Source organism: Anabrus simplex, chromosome 6, assembly GCF_040414725.1.
Source record: "Anabrus simplex isolate iqAnaSimp1 chromosome 6, ASM4041472v1, whole genome shotgun sequence".
Lineage (NCBI taxonomy): Eukaryota > Metazoa > Arthropoda > Insecta > Orthoptera > Tettigoniidae > Anabrus > Anabrus simplex.
The window spans coordinates 167,352,021-167,378,118 of record NC_090270.1 but is presented as its reverse complement, the minus strand read 5'-3'; the positions used below and the strand labels follow the sequence as shown (position 1 = coordinate 167,378,118).

Below are 26,098 nucleotides of genomic sequence, written 5' to 3'. Positions count from 1 at the left end.
AGAATGTGACTAACAAGAACATATAAAGCAAGTATTTTATGACGAAAATAACTTACGTTAACATGGCCCACTTGCCCTTCCTGTGTTTGCTGACTGCGGAGTGCAGCTCTCAACTGACGTGCTCCCGCAGTCGAAATGTGTGACGTGCAGTTCGGAGGAGGTGGAGTGGGGAAATGGGCGGGACTTGCGGGAGTGTGGGGATAGAAACTGAAATTAACAGTTTGCTTCATTATCTAGACATAACAGTATCACGCCGTAGAAATAATAACCTGGCATTTACCATTTACAGAAAACCAACTTACACTGCTAACACCATTGAACAAAATTCAGTACATCCTGAAGCTCACAGAAAAGCTGCCTGTAACAGCACATTAGAGAGCGCTCTCAAAGAAAATGTGAAGAAAGAAAACAAGACCACTCGCAAAATAGCCGTGAGCAACGGATTTAGCACAAAGTTTATAAATAAGTTCATTAGTAAACATAGAAACAAACCTGAAACAACTTTGATGAAAGAGTCTAAAACTAAGGAAAAATCTGCCACATTCATATTTAATAATAATAATAATAATAATAATAATAATAATAATAATAATAATAATAATAATAATAATAATAATAATAATAATAATAATAATAATAATAATAATAATAATAATAATAATAATAATAATAACAGCAATGAGATTATGAATGTCAAGGTAAAGAAAGGCATCAATGTGGCCTCAGATCATTATATGTCTCTTATCAAATTCAAACCAATTCCCGCAAACACAAGGAAGACAACCAAACAGATCACACGCTTCGACAATGATAAACTTCGGCAAAGGGTCGAGGAGTTCCAGGAGAAGGCTAGACCAAATGACTGTGACTTTAACAACGCCAAAAGTCTCCTTGTTGAGGCCGCCAAAGACGTTGCAGAAATCAAGAGAAGCAAAAAGCATGCCTGGTGGAATGGTACCTGCGAATCAGTCCTCCAAGAAAGACTCAATGAGTGGAAACAGTACTACTCTACGAAATCAGAAAATGATTGGGAAACCTACAAAACCCAACGTGCCCAAGCAGCTACGGTGTTCAGAACTGAGAAACGTAAATACGAAAAATCTCTCATTGAAAAGATAGAACAAAACTTTAGGAAGAATGAAAGCAGAGAGTACTACAGAGCCTTCAAACGCAAACTCACTGGCTATAAACCACCATCTCTATGCTTTGAGTGAAAGGACGGCACACTGGCGACGTCAAATGAAGAAAATTGCAGCATTCTGGCAGATTACTTCAAGAATTTACTTAATTGCTCTAAACCGCAAAGCGCCATTGAGACCAAGGAACCCTTACTCAGGTACCCAGATTCCAGACCACCCGACAGAGATGAAATCAAGCACCACATTGCCCGTCTCAAAAACAACAAAGCGCCGGGGGAAGGCTCAGTAGTAGCAGAACTATGGAAATATGCCCCAGATGAATCACTTGATATCTTGCAAAAGCAAATAGAAGAAATTTGGAACAAGGAGACCCTACCCGAAGATTGGAAAATAGCTTTGATCCATCCATTACACAAAAAAGGCAGCATGAAGAACATCAACAACTACAGAAGAATATCTTTGCTACCCGTGACTCACAAAATTCTATCACTTGCCATCCTGGAGCGTTTGGAAGCACAAGTCGAACATCAAATAGGTGAATACCAAGGAGGGTTCAGAAAAGGTCGCTCAACAGCTGAACAGATACAAAATCTCAAAACGATCATCAGATATTGTACACTAAGGTTCAAGCAGTATGTGTCTGTCTTTGTGGACTTTAAGAAAGCGTACGACTCCATTGACCGGGAAGTCCTGCTAAACATCTTAAATGAATTTGGAGATGATTTGAAACTGCTGGCATTAATTAGAGCCACCCTGACCGATACAAAATCCAAGGTGAAGTTCCACGGATGTCTCTCGCATTCCTTTGACATCAAAACAGGAGTCCGACAAGGTGATGGGCTATCCCAGATACTCTTCAACTGTGTTCTTGAAAAGATCATCAGAACCTGGCGGGTGAGATTACAGGAAACCAACTTGCAGTCCATTGAGAATAGGAACCAAATCCAAGGGGATCGCAACAGACTGCTTAGCATTTGCCGATGATATTGCTGTTCTCTCAAACGACATAGAAACCGCTAGAGCTCAAGTTGAAATTTTAAAGGAAATTGCCAAACAAACTAGTTTGCAGATATCGTTTGAGAAAACAGAAGTAATGACTAACATCAAAGAGGCTCCACCAAAACTCCATACAAAATACGGGGACATCACCCGAGTAGACAAATTCAAATACCTGGGTGAGATCATCATGAAAAATGGACTGGACAAAGAAGCACTTCAGGAGGGAGTACGCAAACTGGAAATAGCCTACCAAACATCCCGCACAATCTACAACAAAAAATGCCTTTCCCAAAACACCAAGATACGTCACTATGAAACAGTTCTGAAGCCAGTAGTTCTATATGCAGCCGAAACCCTGTCTCTAAATGCCAACAAAGGACTCCTTGAAGAACTGGAGAAAAGAGAACGCAAAATTGTGAGGGGAATCTTGGGATCAAAGTACAGAAATGGAATCCATCAAAAGAGATCCAACAAGGAAGTCTACAGCAAAATAGAGAAAATTACTGACACAATCAGAAAAAGGTGGGCACGATTTTACGGTCATCTGAAAAGAATGGACGGAAGAAAGTTAACTAAAGAAATCTTTCACTTTTTTGATTCAAACCCCAAAACCACAATTCCCTGGTTTAGAAATACCAAAGAAGACCTGCAAATGCTACATATCTCAGCTGAAGACGCCCTTAACAGAGATCTCTTCCGCAAGAAAATATTGACGAACGGGCTAAACCGAGACGAGCAACCGAAGAGAAGACACGGTGCCCCTTGGACAGAGGAGCGTAAGCAGGCCCACTCACAAAGAATGAGGGAAATTTGGGCTCTAAAGAAGGCCAAGTTCAGTGTCAAATGCAACAGGACTTAACGTGGTCCTTGATGGCCCCAGCGAATTATATATATATATATAGTAATAATAATAATAATAATAATAATAATAATAATAATAATAATAATAATAATAATAATAATAATAATAATACATACATACATACATACATACAATCACTAACCTCCTAAGAATTGCTTTTAAAATCAGCGACACCAATGAAAAAATATTTAACTCACACACAGTAAAAAATAGCAATAAATACACAAATTCTGGGATATATAAACTGGAATGCCAGGGATGCAGATCAACTTACACTGGACAGACTGGCAGGAATTTCTTGATATACAGATATACAGAACACCGCAGTGCTTTAAAACATAATCGTTTCTCGGCCATGAGCAACCATCATAAAGACCATAATCATAGTTATACCACAATAGATCAAGATCTAACAATTCTACAGCTTAAACAAAAAGTCCACTACGCAATATTTTAGAGAATTTTCATATTAGTATGGATCAAGACAAGAATCCAACCCTTAACTTAAATGAGATAAATGAAAAAGAAAAAAAAAAAAAAGAACATAATATGAGAAACTTTCATTCTGATTATTTACAGTAAAAACAAGATCAGAAGAATTCACAACTACACTCAATTTCAGTTACAACCCCCACACTCCCGCGAGTCCTGCCCCATTTCCCCACTCCATCCCCTCCTAACAGCACATCACACATTTCGACTGCAGGTGCTCATCAATCAGGGGCTCTACTCCACAGACAGCAAAAACGAATTCACAACTACTACACTCAATTTCAGTTACTACTCACACACTCCCGCTAGTCCCATTCCATTTCCCCACTCCACCTCCTCCTAACAGCATGTCACACATATAGACTACAAGAGCACGTCAATCAGGGGATCTACTCCAGAGACAGCAAAAACGGGAAGGTCAAGCAGGCCATGTAACGTAAGTTATTTTCGTCATCAAAAACTTGCCTTAAATGTTCCTGTTAGTCACATTCCTTTTAATTCTTAATTTGGTTTTCATTATCCACATTACAGATTATGAATCAGACGGTTCAACTTTACTAGCAACTTACATTAAAATATAATAGTTTCTCGGCCATGAGCAACCATCATAAAGAACATGATCACAGTTATACCACAATAGTTTCTGACATAACACAATAGTGTAATTGAGAGTCAACAGTGTACAGATATATTTGAACTGCATCAGGGGGCAACAAAGTTACAACAAAAAGGCCTCGTGCACAAAAACAGTGTGCAGAGCGTGAATTGACCAGTTGCTCACTATCAGCCACGCTCTGCACACGTGTCACGCAAGGTCCAATTGCTCCGCAATGAACTGGGAAATCTACTTCACTCTTATCAATAATATATTCAACTACTACTTGCAGTGCTTGCCTTCAGTTTATTAGACTTCTACTGAAACTTATTCAATGATATGTTTTTAATTTGTCACATCAAGTGAATGTTGTTTCTCTTCACTTTATTGTCATCAAGGCCACATTACCGTTAGAATTTAAGTGAAAGACACAAATTTTAAAATTCTCAGTACCAAAAATTCTACTCTAGTGGCACATATATGCCAATACCTTGAAACAGTGTATAACTTAACAGCGTCTCACGAGGTCATAATATTACCAGAATCTTCGAGAAAGATTTGCTTTTGGACTATTTTGACTCAGAAATACATCTAAAAAAACATGTGTTGAAGCGATTATTTTATCATAAGTGTGTTCACTCAACTCAGTGTTACACAACAAGCATACTTTTGGAACTTACATGAGAAATAATCACTGCACTCTATTGTAGCTACTTCACATCACCATATCACTAGATTACACTTGTTTTTATCTGTACCATACCATCATTTAACTTTTAAGTTGTATAATAATAAATTTGTATAATAATAGATGTTACTTCTGGATTTCCTGAATACAACCAAAGATCTAAACGAATCTGCTCAATCCACAAGGTTAAGATTATGGAGAACTAGAAATCCTCAACTAGCTGGTTGGATGATACCAACTGAACATCTCCCTCCAGGACATGAGGAACACTGGTCTACTTGGAAATCGTTGAACAGGCTTTGCACTGGGATTGGTAGATCAAGAATCAATATGGTAAAGTGGGGCTTTCCTAGCACATCCAGGCTATGTGAATGTGGTGAATAATACCAAACCACAGCCCATTTCATGAACTGTAGTAAGTGTCATTTAAGTTGCATAATGGAGGACTTGATAGCTGTAACACCTAATGCCTGCGATTTGACAAAATTCTAGGCAGACACTATTTTATATAAACAAACAAACAAACAAACAAACAAACAAACAAGTAAATAAATAAATAAATAAATAAATAAATAAATAAATAAACAAATAAATAAACTTTTAAGTTTATTTTAACCATAATATTTTGTTTTAAAATGTAGGCCTATTGTTTTAGGACACTATAACTGAATTATATAATCGAATGCTTTTGGCTGATGATGACTCCGAATAGGGTTGAAACTAGTACCGAAGTTTATATTGCAATGTAAAAATCTGCATTGCAAACATATTGTATTGAATAGGTGGATAATTTTAATTGAATTAAGCATATGCAAGCTTGGTCCCCGCTTTTCGTTTCCCACTGTTGTTGTTGTTGTTGTTGTTGTTGTTTTAGTTGTTGTTGGATAACTGTGTAAATATGGAGTCTTCCAGCAGTATTTTGCGAGTGTATTTTACGTATCTTTTGGTGTGTCGTTGAGGTGTTCATGCACGGAGATTATTCAGAATCAGTGGAGTTACTGATGAACCTAGGTGCAGTTCCTACCTATTTAGTCGTTTTAAGAAGGTTAGGAAAGGTCTGAAGCAGATGTACCAGTATGCAGCTTTATGTGCACACCCCAGAAGAGAGAATTATCATGCTCTATTAAAATTTGAGGGATCCAATCTGGTGAACTCTGGCACCCATACTATGGACATTTTGATTAATTATTTGTATTAATTTATTTTATTTCAAATATTTTAATTTAAAGATAGATTACAATGGGGTAAAAGTACCTTATGGGGATCACTGTAAGTACCTAGGTGTTAATATGAGGAAAGATCATCATTGAGATAATCATGTTAACTAGGTTGTAAATAAAGGTTGCAGATAGTTCTGATGGCATTTAAAGATTGTAGTCAAGATGGATGTAGGACACCAATTAGAGTACGGTTCCAGTGTATGGGACCCTTACCAGGATTACTTGTTTTGGCAATGGGGAAAAAACCAGTAGAGAGAACCACTATTTGTTCTGGGATATTTCTAATAAAAGAGTAGTGTTTTGAGAATGTTCCTAACTTCAGGCTGGGAAAACTTGGGAGTGAGATGAGCTGCTCAAGTAAGTGGTATATCAGTAGAAAGATGGGGTGGAATGTTGTTAACAGACAAATAAGTTTGAATGGAGAATTTAAAAGTAGGAAACATCAAAACATCAAGATAAATTTGGAATTCAAGAGGACAAATTGGGGCACATACTAGTTTTTTAGGAAGGTGATGTGAGGATTGGAATAATTTACCATGGCAGATGGTTGATAATCTGCAACTTTCTTAAAATCTGTTTGGAAAAGACTAGATACACAACTGATAGGGAATCTGCTACCTGGGCAACAGCCATAAATGCATGTCAGTGGTAACTGATATTGGAGTAGAGAAGTTCTAACTTGAGAATAACTGTTGATAGGATATTTAGGGATAATTACTCTAGGGAAAATAAATACCCAGTAAAGAATTAATATAGAGCACACACAAACCCATACTTAAAATGCAGCTAGAGCTCAGGAGTAATCAGATCCTTATGGAGGGTAACAATATCTATCAACGAATTGGGGAGGTTCTGAACAAAAGCACATTCTGGTATAAGGACAAATACAACAAATAGTCGCTTTTAGGAAGAGGAATTAGGGACTGGAATAATTTACCAAGGGAGATGTTCGATATAATGTACTTCCAACTTCCTCAAAATCATTTACAAGAAGGCTAGGTAAACGATTGATAGGGACTCTGTTAACCAAGTGACGCCCCTAAATGCAGATTGATTGACTGATTGATTTCCAGAACACACTTTCTATTCCTGTTTGCTTCTGTATCTTCCCCACATTTACCTATCACCTTCTCATAGCTTTCAGTTCAATTTTCCAATTCTAGCATTGAAATCAACCATTAGCACTATCCTGTCCTTGCTGCTGGCCCAGATTACAATGGTCACTCAGCTCTACATAAAACTTGTCTACTTCATCCTCATCTACTCCATCACATGGTGGATACACTGAGATAAATTTTGTTCTAATTTCTCCCACCGCTAATTCTTCGCATCATTCACTCGTTATATGCCTAACAGAAACTTCACTCTGCCCTTCCCCTTTTAAAACCTGTTAAGAACATCTTATAATTTCTTCCTTGGTATCTCCTCTTACCTGATCATCATTAACACCTAACGAATCCACACAAATAGTCTTTCCTGACTCAGCCAGTTCTACTTTCTTTCTTTCTTCCCTAAGCCCCATTAATGTTAATTAACACTCATCAAATTCCATTTCTTTTGCCAATTGTTTCCAAGGAGTCCCGGGTCTGTCCAATCGAACTGAGACTCCATTATTCCCAAAGGTTGAAGGCTTTCTTCAAATTTTCTAAGCTTGGTACGTACTGTGAAGTAGGATGCTACCCTATTTACATGTAGTCCCAATGAGGATCTCTCCTCCGATGGGTTAGGATCTAGTTCCTGCCTAAGTAACTGATCCTCATTGTAGGTACGTTAAGCAGTCTTCATTTTGTTGCAGTTTATGTTACTATATTGTAATAGGGATTATATCTTAGTTATATTGTTTTGATTGAACAGTCCTAGCCACCAGAGAACAAGGAGAGCCACAACTCAGAATATGACAGAGGTTCTCACTCCTATTCCACAGCAACTGGTATCACAGCTCTCAGGACCACTTGCTAGGCCACTCAGCCATTGCCCATGGTTTACTAAGTAGGATGCAACTGGTCGAATGCACATACTGTAAACATTCCTTTTGAGGTTTATACAGAAGTTTGATTTACAGAGGATGTAGCCGAGTTTATTGAAGTCTGCCAGGTCAATCCGATTCTTCTGGTAATCTCTGCTGTCTGGATGTGACTACAATAACCAAAACCATGAACCACAATTTAGGAACACACTGTAGGATAATCACAAGGACAGGCCAGTATCAGAAGAGGAAGCAATGAAAAAATGAAATGGCATATGGCTTTTAGTGCTGGGAGTGTCCAGCACAAGTTTGGCTCGCCAGATGCAGGTCTTTCGATTTGACTTCTGTAGGCGACCTACGCTTTGTGACGAGGATAAAATGATAATGAAGACAACACATACACTCAGCCCCCATGCCAGCAGAATTAACCAATTATGGTTAAAATTCCCGACCCTACCAGAAATCGAACCCGAGACGCCTGTGACCAAATGCCAGCACGCTAACCATTTAGTCACAGAGCCAGACAAGGTGCAATAGAAAAGTACAAAGACAATTTCCACATCTTCATATTGCAACTGAGTGAACACTGAAAAGTATGGCTTCCTTCTTTTTTTTATTAAACTTCATACACTATCATCTTCAAATGGATAAGCCCTCTCCTTATCAGCCCCATTTTGCAATCTTTAATTTTAAATTTTAATCAGCTTCCCTCCATCCAGCTCCTTGGGTGAACAGTCGGTGTAGTGGTCTTTGTTTCAAAGGGCTCCAGGTTCCCATATTTTAATTCTGTATTGTTAATTCCTCCAACTAGGAGACGGGGTTTCTGTGTTCATCTCAGTCTACATCTCTTAATCTGTACACAACATACCACACTACCAACCACTACAGAAACATACAATAGTGATTACATCCCTACACATAGGGTTAGCATCAGGAATGGCACGCAGCCATAAAACCGACCAAATTGACATTAAGTGCTGACCCCACGCAACTGAGAAAAAAGAAGATGCTTTCAGCTTCTATCAGCAGATGAGTGGTAAAACGTCGGCCTTTTGATACCAAGATTAGGGTTCATACCCGAATGAGGCGGTTAGATTTTTTAAAGGAAAGGAAGAAGTCAATTTGACATTTCAGGTCATAAGAGGCAGGCATGTAAAAGATCTCTGGTGACACATTTGGTGTTTATCCAAAAACGTTAAACTGAAAATTAGCCACAGATCGCTCAACAGAGATCCATTTCTCAGCTATCTAGAAAAGTAAAATGGAGCACTAAAATAAACATGCAGCCAGTCTACAGTAGATGGTATGAAATCAAAATGGCTGCACTCAATAACTGAGGCCATAAGATTACTATTTATTATTGTAAGTACCAGTCAATTATGGCACATATTTGGGTCTTGTTGTTTTATTAATTTTTCAATATGGCTCCATAGGAGCTTTTTTTTTTTTTTAACCCATAGATCATTCTTGCATTTCTCAACCCTTCTAAATTTAATTGTGCAGACATATTAATGGAAACTTTTTAAATCTTGTTAATAATGTTGGGGCATATTATCTGCCTGATGATCGATTACTATTTCTCACTCCTTGTTGTTTCTGTTTAAATTCATTCACTGTCTTAACTGCTTCATGGAACTTCAATTTTATTATTTTATTTTTCCTTCAAAAATGCTGTAATCCAAATCAAATTAAAATGCCTGTTACGTCTCATATTTTGAGGATGAATGCTCACTTGTACTTCCTCTTAAAGTACATACGCGTTCAATACATTTTCTATTTGGGATTTTCAACTATATTTTAAGTCAAGCTTTTCAGCTAAGATCATACACTTTTGTTCGGAGGCAGTAACCTTTTTCTTAACTTTGTAACTTATAATATTGTAATTATCCCTTGGGGTTTGCCTCCCTGTATTACTGTGTCACCTTGCATTTATTTCTATATTGGTGTAGATTGGGACTAGCCCTCATTTTGACTTACTGACTTATTTCCTTTAATTCCAGGTGGAACATAGGGCCTCAACGAAATTTCTTGATCTTGTTCTATCTGCCACCACTGCTTTCATCTCCAAATCTTGTTAACTCCAGCAATCTCCCTGTCTATGGCTCTCTTCCAGGCAATCCTTGGTCTGCCTTGCCTGCAACTACCTTGTGGATTCCAGCTCAATACTTTCTTGTAGTCTTCTCAGGGTGTGCCCAATCCATCTCCATTTTCTTCTCATTATCTGTTCCTGTATGGGCCTCTGACTCGTGGCCTCCCAAAGGTCTTTGGCCACTATATTCTCATAATGTACCTCAAACGATTTATAAAAGTCTGTGGGAATGTCTTTGGTCACTTTCCAGGTCTCACTTCCATAGAGTAACACAGATTTAACATTTGAGTTGAATATCCTCAGCTTCGCTTTTATACGAATGGGAGGGGATAAGACTGACCACATCTCTAAAAGCACCTCCATCCTAGCTTACCATGCTTCCTAAGTAGCAAAATTCCTCTACCCTTTCTAATATCTATTCCATCTTGAGTCAAGCTAGATGGTTTATGTACATTTCCTTAGTCTTTTTTAATGAATCTTTAAGCCTACTTCTTTAGCTTCTATTTTTAAGTCATTCAGTTTGATTTCCATGTCGCAAAAACATTCTGCAAGAAGACAGAGATCATCCGCACAATCCAGTTCTTCCAATCGGTAATTTAATCCCCACTGAATGCCACGCTTTCTATTCATTGACTCTCTCAGAATACAATCCAGTGTCATGATAAACAAGATTGGCTACAGTAGACATCCTTATCTTACTCCAGATTTTACAGCAAAAGGTTCAGACAATTTCCCTTTATGTTCTACTTGGCAAGTATATCCATCATACATTGCCTGTGTAAGACGGACCATTTTTTGTGGAATTCCGAACTTTTTCATAGCCTTTCACATTTTCTTCTGGTTGACAGAATCAAAGGCTTTTCAAAATCAATGAAAAGTATATACAGAGATGTTTCATACTCAGCAAATGGTTCAATGATTAGCCTTAGTATGTTAATCTGATCCACAGTAGACCGACCTCCTCAGAAACCTGCCTGTTCTTGACAGTCTCCTGCCAACGGCTCTGTTTATTCTGTTCAGTATGACTCTAGACATCACTTTTCCCCCATATGAGAGCAACGTTATTCCCCTCCATTAATCCAGTTATTGTAATCTGAAGGAGAGAAAGGGGTTGACCGCGACCAACTACAGCAGCAGATGACCGCTACATTGTGCAACAGGCAAGAAGAGACTCACGTCAAACAGCGGGTGGAGTTGCAACCACATTTAACACGACAAGGCACCCAATCTCACGTTCTGCAGTGGCACGGCGACTGCATGGGGGTGGTCTGTTTACCCGACGACCATTAAGATGTGTTCTGTTGACACCCGCATATCAGCAGCACCGTTTGCGATGGTACCAAAAGCATCAGGTCTGGACCGACGAGGAGTGGGGTTGCGTGCTCTTCTCAGACGAGAGCAGATCCCATCCAAGTAGTGATTCTACATGTAACCTCATCTGGCGAGATGTGGGAACATGTAATACACCCTGGAACATTGTCTAACATTATCATTTTGGTGGTCCACATGTTATGGTGTGGGAATATTGCATGGGCGTACTGACCTCCAAATCATTGAACAGGGTACACTCACCGGTCAGAGTTATTGTGACAGTGTACTCCTTCCCCCATGTGAGTCTTTTCAGGGGTGCATTCAGCCCTGTCTTAATTTTTATGGATGACAATGCATGACCACATCGAACAGCGCAGGTGTAGGAGCTCTTGGAAAGAGAGGACATTTGGCGAATGGACTGGACTGGCCTGGCCTGGCCTGACCGTTCCCTCGACTTAAATTCCATCAAGCACGTGTGGTACATGTTGGGCAGACGTATTGCAGCACGTCACAAGAACTCCTTACCAATTTTGTGGCCAGCATGGGAACACGTTTCAAAACATGCATTGCTGTCCGTGGTGATCACACACCCCTTCAAGAGCCATGTCCCTTCTTTTGTGGTGTCCAGGGGACCATCAATGAGTCGCAGTGACTTGTGTAATTTATTGTAATTTAGTGTCATTTCTGCTCGTCTCATCGCATATTCCTTTCAGTTGCCTACCGTACCATGCTGTAGCAGTTCTTCCTATGTATGGTTCAAGTTTCATTGAGTTATGTCACTTGGCAGTGACACAACATGTGAAAGTTACTTTAGTCATAGTGCCCACAGAAATGTTCTCTCAAGTTTCCCTGACTTTCCATGACCTACTCAGAAAAATTTTCCTGACTCACAAAAACTGAGCGGCAAGTTAATTCGCCAAACAGCATGTTTTATGAGGAACAAAAAAAAAAAGGAAATTCCAGCCTCCACCATTCCCATAGCTGGCCTAATTATCTCTCCACTTCTTTTTTTTTCCAATTATTTATGGAAAAATAATTAAATTGATGGGCACTTTATATATATTTGTTTAAAGGTAACACGTAGACCTAACATATACCTTTATGTTATCATTTCCAAGGAACAAAGTACAACTAACTTATTAATAGAGTAATTCAAATATAAAAATAAAATGATTCTACCACAGCAACCTAATGTGGATTTAAAGCACTCTTGAGATCAAAAGTAATTAACTTGTGTTTCTAATGTAGGCAAATATAATGAATTCCAATCAGTCTAGATCTATATTCAAAACAGTTTTCAAATTTGAAGACAAATCAGTCATAGGCACCATAGGTTTCTGACTCTGAAATCTTCTGAGGAAAGGTTCAACATCTGGCAAAGTACTTCTAAAAGCACTTAATTTTGCCTTAAGTAGTGGATTCTTCGCAGTTTCTCTAAGATATTGAAGGTTTTTGTTGTTGTTTTTTCTCCTTCAGTGCATTCTTTCATAGATTTGTCAATGTGATCATTTTAAGAGCTTGATCAACACAGCATACATTTTCCAACCATCTTACTGCAGTGAACTTTTAAGGAAATGCGGTGCTTGTTGTTACATCTATATATTTAGCACGTCGAGCAGAGCTATCTTTAAAAAGATTGTGCCGAGGTCTGAAAAAATGAAAAAGGTCCTAGTCAATTTTGGAGATCCTAATTTTCATGGCTCAATTCACTGTATGCAATCTCCAAATGCCTATAGCAAGAAGAGATTTGACCTAGGGTTTAGCATTTGCAAATGATTTTCAAGTTTTTTAACTTGCCTAAGAATACACTACTCCAATACTTTGTTGTAACTTTTGAAGATTTACATCCCTAAATGTTACACGCAAGTCCATTTGTCCTCTTTGGGCAAATTTTTCTAATGATTCATCAAAACAAACAACGCAGTCAGAGCACTGTTTTAAGTCATTTGCAAACTTTCTTCTTCAAAATATGGAGCTAATCCATCATTTATAACATAGGAAGCCTTAGTCTTGCCCATAGTGAAGTTTTGAGCAATTTTACTGTCTGGGAACATTATTTTGAATGGTGTGGAGCTTTCATCACAAGAGTTGAGAAACATCTTTCCAGTGACAACCTGGAGCCCATATGGCTTCAGCCGATATAACATCATCTTTATTCCCACTGCAAGTTTTTAAACTCCTTTGACTTGTTCCAGGCACTGCTAATTCCTTTGTAGCTGTGGACGTAGTGGTAACTCTTGGCTGTGTATCTTCAAGTGGAGATCGAGAAGAGGTTTTCTTTGCAAAGAAAGACATTGATGGCTGGGAAGACTTAGCTTTCATGTATTTTATATGAGTAGGTCCTTTAGCATGAGAAGTGACTGCTTGTTTGCCCATATTACTAAGTTTTAATGAATTACAACACACTTTACAACATGCTGAAGTTGCATCATTTACCAATATGTCCAACCAACCACTCAGTTTGGGAAACACTTTACTATCTAGCCAAAGTTTATTAAATGCACACTGCTTGTTAGCCACTGTCATGAGTTTCAAGTAAGCATCCTAGAACTGAAATAAAAAAGAATAACATAAAAATGGTTGAAAGAAATGACACTAGGGCACAACAAAAATTGTAGAATTGCTACGCACTTCTTGTGAAAAAACCACCTGAAAAAGAAATACTACAATAACCTGCGATACAACAGACTAGAGCCTAAAAATATCCATTCAAATCCATAATTGGGGAAGATTTCTCTGATTTTCCAGATTTTTTCTCTATCTCTCTGACTTTCCCTGACCAAAATGTTTTTTCCCGGACTTTCCAGAATGTGGACAATATGTTTAGTACTTAAGTTTTGCACAGCAGTGTATATTGTTAACAATTTTAGGAGGGATTTGAGCATTTTGGTACAGGGATGAAGCATTTTATGGTTGACACTGTATTGTTTACGTTGACAATATTGCTCTAAACTCAGTAACATTTTATATTTGGAACATAAAATGTAAGTAACACATAAGTTGTGCCTACTCTTAAACTATGGTAATGAATGACGGGTGCATAGAGAAAATTTTCTGTTGAAAATCATGTTACATAAGTCAAAACCCTAGGAAAGTTGAATGCAATTTATTTAATTCCCAACTCATGAACACCAACAAGTTTTGCCAACAATGAAATTTCTTACACTATAAGCAAATAAATTAAACTTATGAATGGTAATTCACTTAGTTACATGATTATGACAAAAAATAAAGCGCCTTCAGAATACTAACCAATAAAAGAAAAGTGCTTCTTAAACATTCATTATTCATTTCTGGTTTACTTTTATTCCCAAGATTAAACAGGACTGGCATTATATAACATTTCTTTTCTTTCTCAAAATATACTAGCTCCCTACTTCGTTGTAGCAATCCTTATGCATTGTGCAAAGAACTTCTGAAGTGAAATAGAATTGTGATAAAGAACTAGGGATGAATCGAATAAAAACGTTAAGATGATCTAACACCACAACTAACCAGCAAGATACTGGCATGATTAAAACTCCTAGTAATGGTACTACATACTGCTGCTGCTGTTACTTCATTGGTAATAACTTAAACATGAGACTGAAGGTAATAGTTTCAGCAGCAGTGTCATGACAAAAGTTGCAGGTATATCTGTATTTATCAAGGAGAAGGATCGCACTAAGAACTACTAAAGCATCTGTATGAGGAAAGTGAGAAAGAAAAAAACAGAAAAACATTCAGGACAGCTGCTGACAGAATCTGCAGAATATCATCACTGAACAGTATAAAACTGTGATTCTAATATTTACATAATAAAATAGACATTTTCAATATTCGGTATAATACCTGGAACAGGGGGTCGTGGGGAGTTCTCGTTGAAACTGTGGTCGCCTCCCGCATGGTAGTCGGCCCGATCCACTGTACTCATCCTGTTCTGCCCCAATAGGAGCCTGGCACGTGCTCTGGGGGACACCACGCCTCACAATGACGAGGCATTGCGTGGCCACACACAAACCTGCAAAGTAAAGATGCATTACTAAAATTTTTAGGACCTAGTAAACACAAGGATTTTGAAAAAAAAAAAAAGATGAAATGAATTTTGTTCATTATAGTGAATTGGATAAGCATATACAATGTGATCAGTAAACCATTCCTCATGAAACTTCATATAATGGACAAATACATATTATACTCAGGCATTACCTTGGAAAATCAATCAATCAATCAATGACCACCAATGTGCATTTAGGCTGCCATTCAGGTGGCGCACATGCATGCATACACGCATGTTTACTATACATGCTAACACCTTTCAGCATTACCTGCACTAAACATCATCTAACCACTGTTGCATTCAACTCCCTGTGTTTCTGCTCCCTTACCCTCCATGGCCGAGTCCACTGTTCTCTCAGGTGGCCTATCTTTTCTATTAACCTCACAATCCCACCAGCGAAGGTGGTTTAAACGCACAGTTTCATCTATTGGATTTATTTCTAAATTTGCCATTTGAACCAATAACCACAACATTAGCCAGATGAGATAATATGCATATAACGATAATGAAGAGGAACTTTATGTACCTCACTTTTTAGAAAGTAATTTAAATACAAGGAAGGCTTATTTATAAGAGAAGGAAAAGATTTTTTTTTTTTTTTTTTTTTTTTCAACTATCAATTTCCCGAATTTACAGGTTGCTGCTAAGGACAAAGTGAACAAATGTAATACAGAATATATTGCAGTAAATTTTACGGTATGTGTAAATACATTGTATAGTGCTGCATGTTAAAAACTGTAGAAGTGGAAGTTTACATTTGTCAATGAACTACATATTACATTAAATGTCTTGTATTCAATTTTTTGGTGAGCCAAACTGCTTCCAGAGATTCATGAAGAATGCTGATACTGTACCGCATGCTCCAAGCATCAGCCCAGTTACTTCTACCTCTTGCAAATGGCATATTTCCTTTTCTAGAAGGGAACTGCCGGGATGTAAATGTTCTTTATCTCAGCTTCTAATTCTTCCACTGGCCTTTATGATGCTCAAACCTGATGGTCGGGTCTATTATGTTGCTTTTTTCCTTGTTATTTTCAATATAAATCATGTCTGTGTGTCTAGTGCTGCCACCTGATGATATGCCATGGACTTCATGAACTATATTACCTTTCCTCCCACATTCATCTGCTATTAAAGATCTTACTCAATGGTGCAGATAACTTCTCAGCATTACACCGTGCGGGCATGATCTCGGGACATGGGCCAGTGTTTCCTTCTCTCAGTGGCAATGCCAAGAAAGGTTACCATCAGAGATCTACCCAGGACAGTTCTTACTGCAGTGACATTAGCCATCATTTTAACTGCATCCCACTATTCACTACAGAAGAGGCCTTCAATGGTGTTTCATCCAATTATTGGTAAGCGTATATTCCTTGTTAAGTTCAACTCCTAAACCTTTGTGAGGTATAGTGCTAGATGGTCATTTCACGGTTTCGAAGCTCTGGACATATTTTCTTCCTTCATGGAGACTATTTTGCTGGTTAATAATTCTCTGAGGAGTTTTCAAATGTTACTTAATAATTACTGTAATGAAACAAAAAGAAGAACTTAAGCTGGTAACAAAATATGTAGTTTAACACCATTAGCAACTAATCTCTCCCTTATGTAAAATGTATTCCTGTACATTCAATTTAAGAGACAGTGAACATATCATTCTTCACAATGGCTGCCAAAAAAGCAGTCAGCCATTGTTGGCACTTGCAGCCACACCGAAAGCCAAGCCGGGGGCCGGTGGCCGGCGTCCTCCCCAACTTCGATCGATCAACAACCAATAGCCAAGAACACACACACAAAAGACAAGCTGAACAAAGGAAGTCCCCATAGACTCAACCTTTATGTTTCATCTTAGTAAAGATTTTATACCTTGTGGAAAATCATTAAATTATGCAAATACATAAAAGTCAGATAACAAATGGAGCATGAGAATCTTTCATTGTAGCATACCCATTATGTTTTAGAGAAACTTCCATACAGCAGTGCTATTAAGATGCACACTAATTGTTATCTCAAATACATTTAACACAAAAGAAAAGTCTTATGTTGAAAAAAAGAAATTCAGATAATTATTATCTAGAACCATATTGTGAACACCTTAGAAATTTTAACAATACAAATAATGTCTACCGGTACCTACCATAATGAGATCTGCACACAAAATACCAATATTGTTTCACACAACAGATAAAATATGAGAATTATCTCCAACAACCACCACCACCACCACCACGGTTCTATGCACAGATTTCTATATGCCCGAATGAAACGCAAGACAGCATCTATTGACTTTCGCAAAACCAAGGGGTGCGCTTTCAAGGCTGTGCGCAGAATCCGTGATGCCCTTTTCAGACAAATCAATCGATGCTTTTCATATTATAATCAACGATGCGCAAACATGCGTCATCCACCATTCAGTTTTTACCTTCATGCATAAATACGACTACAGCCTATTCAGTACATATTAAATATAGCCATATTTCTACACAATGAAAAGCAGAGTAAAGAGTCTAACAAAAAATTATTTCTCAAAATATGCTTTTAAAAACTTATTGTGTTAAGCACTACTGAACGTACTGTGAGCTAATATCTTCTCTCATAAATGATTGACAGACAACAAATCAAGAAGAAAGGAGGGCTGTCATCTCTTATGAGATCATCTAAAATATTGGCAGACTATGGAAGATATAACTGAAGTGTACCTTCAAAGAAAGACTTGAGGGAGTGCAGGGTCCATAGTAAACAACTAACACAATGGAATTATTGGTCAAAGTAGGCCAGCTTTTGTCTGCAGTATAACAATACCATACTTCAGAAGGAAGGTAGTAAACCAATACTCTATATTCTTCCCTCTACTTTTTATTCTTATTTTCCCAACTATTAAGTAATTTTTCATGCTCAAATAACCTTAGCAGCATTAAGGAAAGAGAGTTAAAAAGAACCTGAGGCACCCCTGTTCTACCCAGAAGTTAGGTTGCAAGGGACGCTAAAAGCAGAATTTTATCATATTTCTATGAACACAGAACTTTCCATTCAAAACCAGAGATTACTCTGCATATTCTTCATGTGAATAACTCAATCTCAATTCTTTTAGAAACTGGTTGATTTAATCTTGCTGTAAATAACAAATTTTGTATTGATTTAAACTGAGACAGGACTATTTTCTTGAAGATGTCCAGTTTCCCTTATATCATTCACAGGAATTAATCAAAAAGAAGAATTTTGCAATCAATTTCTCAATAATACAAAGTTTATTTTGCAGTATGGGAGAGAACACGAATTAGACTTACTCTTAATTACATTTTCCTTTCCATTCTTAACCTGCACTTATAAAATGAATAACAACCATGTTCCCCTCTTCTCAAATGCTGCTCAAACTTTAACCTGATCTTAAATTTACTTGAAGAAAGATTTTCCTCCTAAATCCAGAAAAGAAAAGAAAAAATACATTATTTTCAGTTAATTGTGTCTGAAATAACTTTTTCCAAGCTAATGTTCAACAAAAAAATATGATGAACCACAAAATTAGAAATGTGAGTTACTCATAATACACAATGACTTTCAATGAGCAATATTTATATTTACATAAGAATTACACAGGCTATTTTTACAGGAAGAAAAATTCAAATTTTGTATCAGTCACTAGAGGATGTTCAATTTTTCTAATATTTCCTTCAAGTACTTGCATTAATTTATGTATCCTGCATATAATGATAAAATTTGTTTTTCAGTAGTTAACAAATTGGTTTTACACTCAAGCATGATTATTTTCAGAGCTTGTAGTAGAGTATAGAAGAATTCTTCATTCCACACCTAGTTCTCTAAACAACTGCAGTCAAGAATAAAGCAAGTTATTAAATTATCAAGAACAATGAAATGGCATATGGCTTTTAGTGCCCGGAATGTCCGAGGACATGTTTGGCTTGCCAGGTGCAGGTCTTATAATTTGACGCCCGTAAGCGACCTGCACATCGTGATGAGGATGAAATGATGATTAAGACAGCATATACACCCAGCCCCCCTGCCAGCGAAATTAACCAATGATTGTTAAAATTCCCGACCCTACTGGGAATCGAACCCGGGACCCCTGTGACCAAAGGCCAGCACGCTAATCATTTGGCCATGGAGCCGGTCATTAACAACAATACTTTACATTCATAATTTTTGGTTATTCACAGTAAATTTATCAATGTATTGTAATACATTTCAACATGCATGATACAAAGCTACAACCTGAAATAACAGTACTTGTTCTAAACTGTTCCATAATTAAGATCAAGATGATCATCATCCTCTTCATCTCCATGCTATATTAGACTTAGACATTGGTAATCAAGCTGACAAATGGACTAAACAAAAAGAGTGGCTGAATGGGTGGCTAAATTTCTAAAAAATATAATTTGGAAAGTTAAGTAGGTAAAGCATTATCTGATCCTTTAACGATTAAGAGGACACCAAGGCAATATTATTGGACCTTTATGTTTTCTAATGTATATATATATATCAATAAGTTACAGGATTGGGATTGTGAGCAACTGCAAAAAGACTGCGACAATGTTGTGAGATGGTAAATAGGATGAAAAGTCAGGCTGTTTCACCACCAGGAAAATTCCTCTCAGTTTTAATTACTGTGTTGATGGTGTAAAGTATCTCACAGGGATCACTGCAAGTACTCAGGTGTTAATATAAGGAAAGATCTTCATTAGGTTAATCACATTAATGAGGTTACAAATAAATGTTACAGCTCTCTTCGTATGGTTATAAGTATATCCTGGATTTATATGTAGTAAAAAACCCTGAAAATATACATGCAAATATGCACTAAAAAGTTAGAAAATATGCACTATAAATAAAGTAACATCACTAAAGAAAGATATTTCAATTAACTTTTTACTTCCTACAATGACAGGCTACTTAAATCTGACAAAAGTACAGCATAGTACTTAACAATTGAATGTATGTTTAAACATGATGAATTTTCTGGAGTTAGTCCTTCTTGTATGCAGTACTATAGAGGTGATTTCTAACAATTTGGATGGAGCCTTTCATGGCCAAGACAGCTAAATTACAGTATAGATTCTTGGAAATGCCCACACTTCTGAAAAACTCAACTAAGAATTTTGATATGGTTCCTCTTGCTCCAATGAAATGTTCTACAGCAACACATACCACTTCATGTACCTCGTAACCTTTCTGCAACAATGCTGCTGCAATTCTAGATCTTATTCTGTTGTGCATAACATTATAACATTTCCAAGCAAGTAACCCCGTGTTTATTGTGTGCAGAATGAATTTTCACAGTACACTACTAGGAGTTTCTGGGGTCAAACAGTCTATTGTCTGATACCCCAAGTTTGCAGGCCGAAAATGATCTTTCAAAATCAACTGACGTGATAGGATAATATTTGTACATCGGCACAGAAAATTTGGAACACTCATCTGGCAAAGATTTCTGACCCTCACACATATATTGGTTGATTGACTAAAACCTTTCCTAATAATGGATTTCAAGTATAAACACTTTATCCAACTTCTCTTTAGCCTTTGTACCAGTTTCATATGGCACAGTACTTATTAGAGAAGAAGTTGTTTTCTTAACTAGTTCGAGTGACTTGTACAGGGTTCTACTGCGCATCTCCTAATGCTTAACTGTTTCAATGATTGTCAAAAAATGTACATGAATGAAATGAATATCTTGATACACTGTATCATTTTCAAAATTCAACCTTAATTCACGTACACATGCTCTCTGACTACCTTCAAGATTTGTAAACACTTGTTTCACTTGTTGAAAATGATTATGATAAAAGGAAAATGCAGGTAGCCATGTCTCGCACTTGAAATAAAATTGTTAATGGCTGGAAAGAGTGTTCATAGTTCTTCTGCAATATGATGTAGTCCATGGGCCAAGCAAGTAATATGAATAAGATTAGGACAAAATACTTCCAAGGGCTTTAGCTGCATGAGCTGCATCTGTGACCATCAATCACAAGCACCATAGGACAGTTATTCTCAATCTCAGTTGACCACAGTAGTCGCAGGGAATCATTATTGAATCTAGCTATTGTACTATGATTAGTTCCTTCAAGTACTTTGCATGCTAAACGATAAGGTTCAAGTAGGCAGAGTTTACCAACTAATGAAGTTCGATATGTACAGTGGCATGCATCACTTGTTTAATATACTGCTATATAAATATAGTTCTCTGCAATTTCACTTCAAACTGAGTCAATGGTTGAGTTGTACAGCAACTGTGGATTCTTCCAAAGTGTTGATTCATCTGGGACGATTTGATTGCCACAGTATTTTTCCAGAAATGAACGTAAAGCTGAATTATTTAATTTATATAATAGAATATTGCTACATAATGTGTTAATCTCAGACTTTGGTTTTACCTGAATAAAAAGTAGTTGCTTTTGTGGTATGTTGTTTTTCTCTTTTGATCTGATGTGTGTTATTGTCTTATTATGTTGTTGCTGTTACACATTTACTAACACCTACGAAACTGAATAATTCTCACGAAACAGATTTTGAGTAGTCTTGACTATCAGATAACTGGTAATTGAGGGAGTTGTCACTAATGGTGTTGGTGATTATTGTTTTAAGAGGAAGTACAACTAGGCAACCATCCTCTGTTGTCACTAACCCCTCCCACGTACCTCTCTACTGGTCAAGTCCATCGTGGTGATAAGGACATTATAACCATGGCGAAGGAGGGTTTCCTTTGTTTGCTGGTACCGTTATTTAGACTTGTGACCATGACGAGTGGTGGTGGTGGTGGTGGTGGTGGTGGTGGTGGTGGTGGTGGTGGTGGTGGTGGTGGAGATTTTTGTTTTAACAGGAAGTACAACTAGGTAATCATCCTCTCTGAACAAATTGTGGGAAAGAAATTTAAAATAAAATTATTTCTTCAACAAAGGAATTTAAAAATGAATAACAAAATAAAACAAAAATTATTGTATTAAGCCAAAAAAGTCACAAATGATTCAAAAGGGAGCATAAGTTCCCCAAGTAACAAAACACTTGAAATTTATACACCACTGATTAATCCACTCTCACATATAAAGCAATGATGAGATCAGCTGTAGATTCTTTTGTTTGAAAGACATGCTAGAAAGAAAGTGCAGTGCAGAAAGTACAGTATTTCCATTACTCAGAAGGCAGGATTTTTTTAAATGTCAAATACATTTGAGTTAAGAATATTAAAATGATCCATGACTTCAAACATATATGCATAAATACATGAATACCTTCAAAACAGGCACTAACCTTCAAATTATGCACTTGCATAAGCACAAGTGCATTTTTTTAAACCACGCTGTAGTTATGAGAGTATTTAGGGGTTATGGTAAAGATGTAAACAAGAGGGCACTGGTAAGACACCAATTAGAGTATGGTTGTGTACAAGACCCTCGCCAGGAGATTACTTAGTATGGGAACTGGAAGAGATTCGAAGGAAAGCAGAACAATTTTTTCTGGATGATTCCAATAAATAAGTAGTGCAACAAAAATGTTGCTAAGCGGGTTATTCCAAGCTGTCAGTGGAGAAATGGCGTAGATGACATTGGTAGAAGGATAAGTGTGAATGGAGGTTTTAAAGGTAGGAAAGATCATAATATGAAGATAAAGTTGGAATTCAAGAGGACAAATTGGGGCAAATACTAATTTACATCAACAGGAATTAGGGAATGGAATAATTAATCAAGTGAAATGTTCGATAAATTTACACAGTCTTTGAAATCATTTACAAAAAGACCAGGTAAACAACTGATAGCATGACAGTCCTAAATACAGACCAATGATTGATTGATCTGATATGTATTCTTTCCTCTTTGATATCATCCAGTAGACACTTGATGGCCTGAATCGTGTTCCTCCCTCTTCTAAAACCGAATTGTTCTTCTGGTAGTTTGGAATCGACTTCTCTAGTCAGGCGTTGACATAAGATTTTTGTTAGGATCTTTAGCATCATACATTCGAGAGCGACGCCTCTATAAGCGTTTGGATCTTCAGTGCTTCCCTTTCCTTTCTATGTCATTTTTACTGTGGACTTTCTCCAGCTGCTTGGAATCGTTCCTTGCTTAAGGCATTCGTTCAAGACATATGTTATTGCTTCTTTTAGTGTCAGGAAAACAATTTTGATGTGTTCATTGTAGATATTACCCGGACCGCAAGCCTTATTATTCTTGGAACTGGTTATAGCATCTTCTACTTCCTTGAAATAAAACCATTTAGTGTCTAGGTCTTCTTCTCCTGTGGGTGTTTGAGCTAGAATACTGCAAGGACGTGTGTCTCTTGTACTTAATATGTGGCCCATATCATTCTCCCAAACCTCAATAGGAATATTTTGCGGATATATTGGGCGTCTTGGGTTAAGAGCTTTATACGGCCATTGCTCTGCTTTTTCTATCAATCTTTGTTCTTCCTGTTCCTGAAATAGTTTTTTCTCCTGCTTTACGAGTGCCTTATAGGTCCGTCTCTTGTTGGTGTAATCTTTCAGTAGATTGGTGCTTGGGGCTTTAAGGATTATGACACTTCATGTAAGGGTCATTCTCCAAAAAGGGGCAGATGTGTTTCCCAGCTGGTTTTCTGGTGTAAAGTACTTTTTTTATGAATTATAAATTATTATTGTACGTTAGTATGACATAATGTCTATTTGGTCTTTTAATCTATTTTTTTACAGCAAAGGTTTTAGAACGCAGTATGTGAGATCACACCTCTCTGTCATGTCCCCACACCTGACTTGGCATTTTGATAATTTCATCATTTGATAGATTTTAGTTTACAAGCCATTTTGGTGTTATAATAAGAATAAGCAGCTGAAAAATTACTCAAACGCTTCAAGAATATTTGTATTATTTTATAAATTAAGACTATTCACAGAAGTGAGAACTAGTAACGGAGTTTGTGATGCAGTAGTTTATTTTGTAATATTGTGTTACATGGATTCTCTTTAGTACACACAGTCTTAATTGGTCATCTACATAATGAAACTGGCAACTATCTTTTCCTAAAATTAAGCTTTAATTTTATGGTAATATGGCTAAGAATGAAAAAGAAAATATCCAAGAAAGACTAAAGCTTCAAAATCTTCAAATGAAAAGGAGGATGAATATATGCGAATGAGCGAGTTGGTTACGCATGCACAGCTGAGTTTGCAATCGGGAGATAGTGGGTTTGAACCCCACTGTCGGCAGCCCTGAAGGTAGTTTTCCATGGTTTCTCATTTTTACACCAGGCAAATGCTGGAGTTGTACCTTACTTAAGGCCACAGCCGCTTCCCTCCAACTACTAGCCCTTTTGTAACCCATTGTCGCCATTAAGACCTATCTGTTTCAGAGCAATGTAAAGTCAACTGTAAAAGAATCTGTGCAAAATCTAAAGGTATCGATAAAGAATGATTTAATCAGATGTGAGGAAGCTAAACAAAAGAAAAGGGAGCGATACCATGCAAGGAAAGAAGCAGGAAAAATAAAATATATATGGGACATGAGTCAACGTGAGCAGAGAGAAATCAGAAAAGACTGGCGAGGAAAAAGTAGATGTATGGAGAGAAAAGAAAAGAAAGATAAAATTAATTGAATGCTAGAAGAAAGTACACCATCTAGTCCCCAACCTGGTCCAAGTGGAAACAGTTAAGTCTCTAATAACAGGCTAGCCCTTGGAATGAAGAAACTGCAGAAACAGGACTGAACTAAAAGGACATTACATGAGAAGTCATCAAATAAATCTAATAATTTCATCTTCCCAAAATATTGAGGACATACTTACTGTCAAATTATCAGATGTAACTGGTATACTTGACCAGCCACTGTTGAACAATTGTGGCCTGTACATGTTCAGTAATGACTTTACCAAGTATGAAAATTTTATCTAAACTTCTCTGGTCCTTTTTACGAAGTGTGCAAACTGAATTTATTGACAGCCATTATTTTTACTTTTTAACAATTGATTTTGTATCCCTGACCCTAACATCAACATTTATTATTTTTTATAGGCTACTTTAAGACAACATAAATAACTTTTGATAATACTGATTTAAGGAGAAAAGGTTTTGTTTTTATTTTCTAATACGGTAATAAATGTTATTCTTTCCTATTATAATATCTGAAAACATGTATTGCAATAAATTTAATCATTATTCTCAAAAATACTCCACCCGGTACAATTATTTTCTCACCTACGTGAACATACCATTTTTTAAAGAGATTATATAAAAAGCTGAACATCAGTGATTAGGACCAGTACTTTACTAGTACTGTGCATAATGAAATGTAATGCACACAAAAAAAAAAAAAATATCAAGTGAAAAGAAACAAATTTAACATTTAAAAAATGTCTATCAAAATCTGCCCTCTTATGGAGAATGTCCCATAAGTAACCATCCAAGCATTTCCAGAGCAGCTGGAAGTCTCTGCAGTAAGTTACGTATCAACATATCAACTGAGTTCCATGTCACAGAACATACTTTATGGAAGTAGGCACCAGAGCTAAAAATATTAGTAGAGCAAAGAAGATCACAGGGAACCACTCAAGTGCTTAGTGATAGACACTTTAATTACAAAAATTGATTTTTTTATTCCATGAAACACACATTTAACTGTTGAAATTCTTAGATGAAGATTAATAGAAATCTAGTTGGTTGATACTGGGCCTTCTATCAAAAAGAGATGTTTCACCATTAGTATTATGAAATCAGTAAAT

The 26,098-nt window shown here is 37.0% G+C and overlaps 1 protein-coding gene across 3 annotated transcripts in view; it reads right to left on the bottom strand.

Annotated features, from left to right (window-relative positions):
• Axn (protein axin) overlaps window positions 1–26,098 on the bottom strand; it is a 293,900-nt gene that overhangs the window by 157,249 nt on the left and 110,553 nt on the right. For all 3 annotated transcript variants that reach the window (XM_067150025.2, XM_067150027.2, XM_067150026.2), the window contains exon 2: window positions 15,193–15,361. In XM_067150025.2, the coding sequence (XP_067006126.1) occupies window positions 15,193–15,274 (82 nt within the window). In that variant the 5' untranslated portion in view covers window positions 15,275–15,361. The remainder of the gene's footprint in view (window positions 1–15,192; window positions 15,362–26,098) is intronic.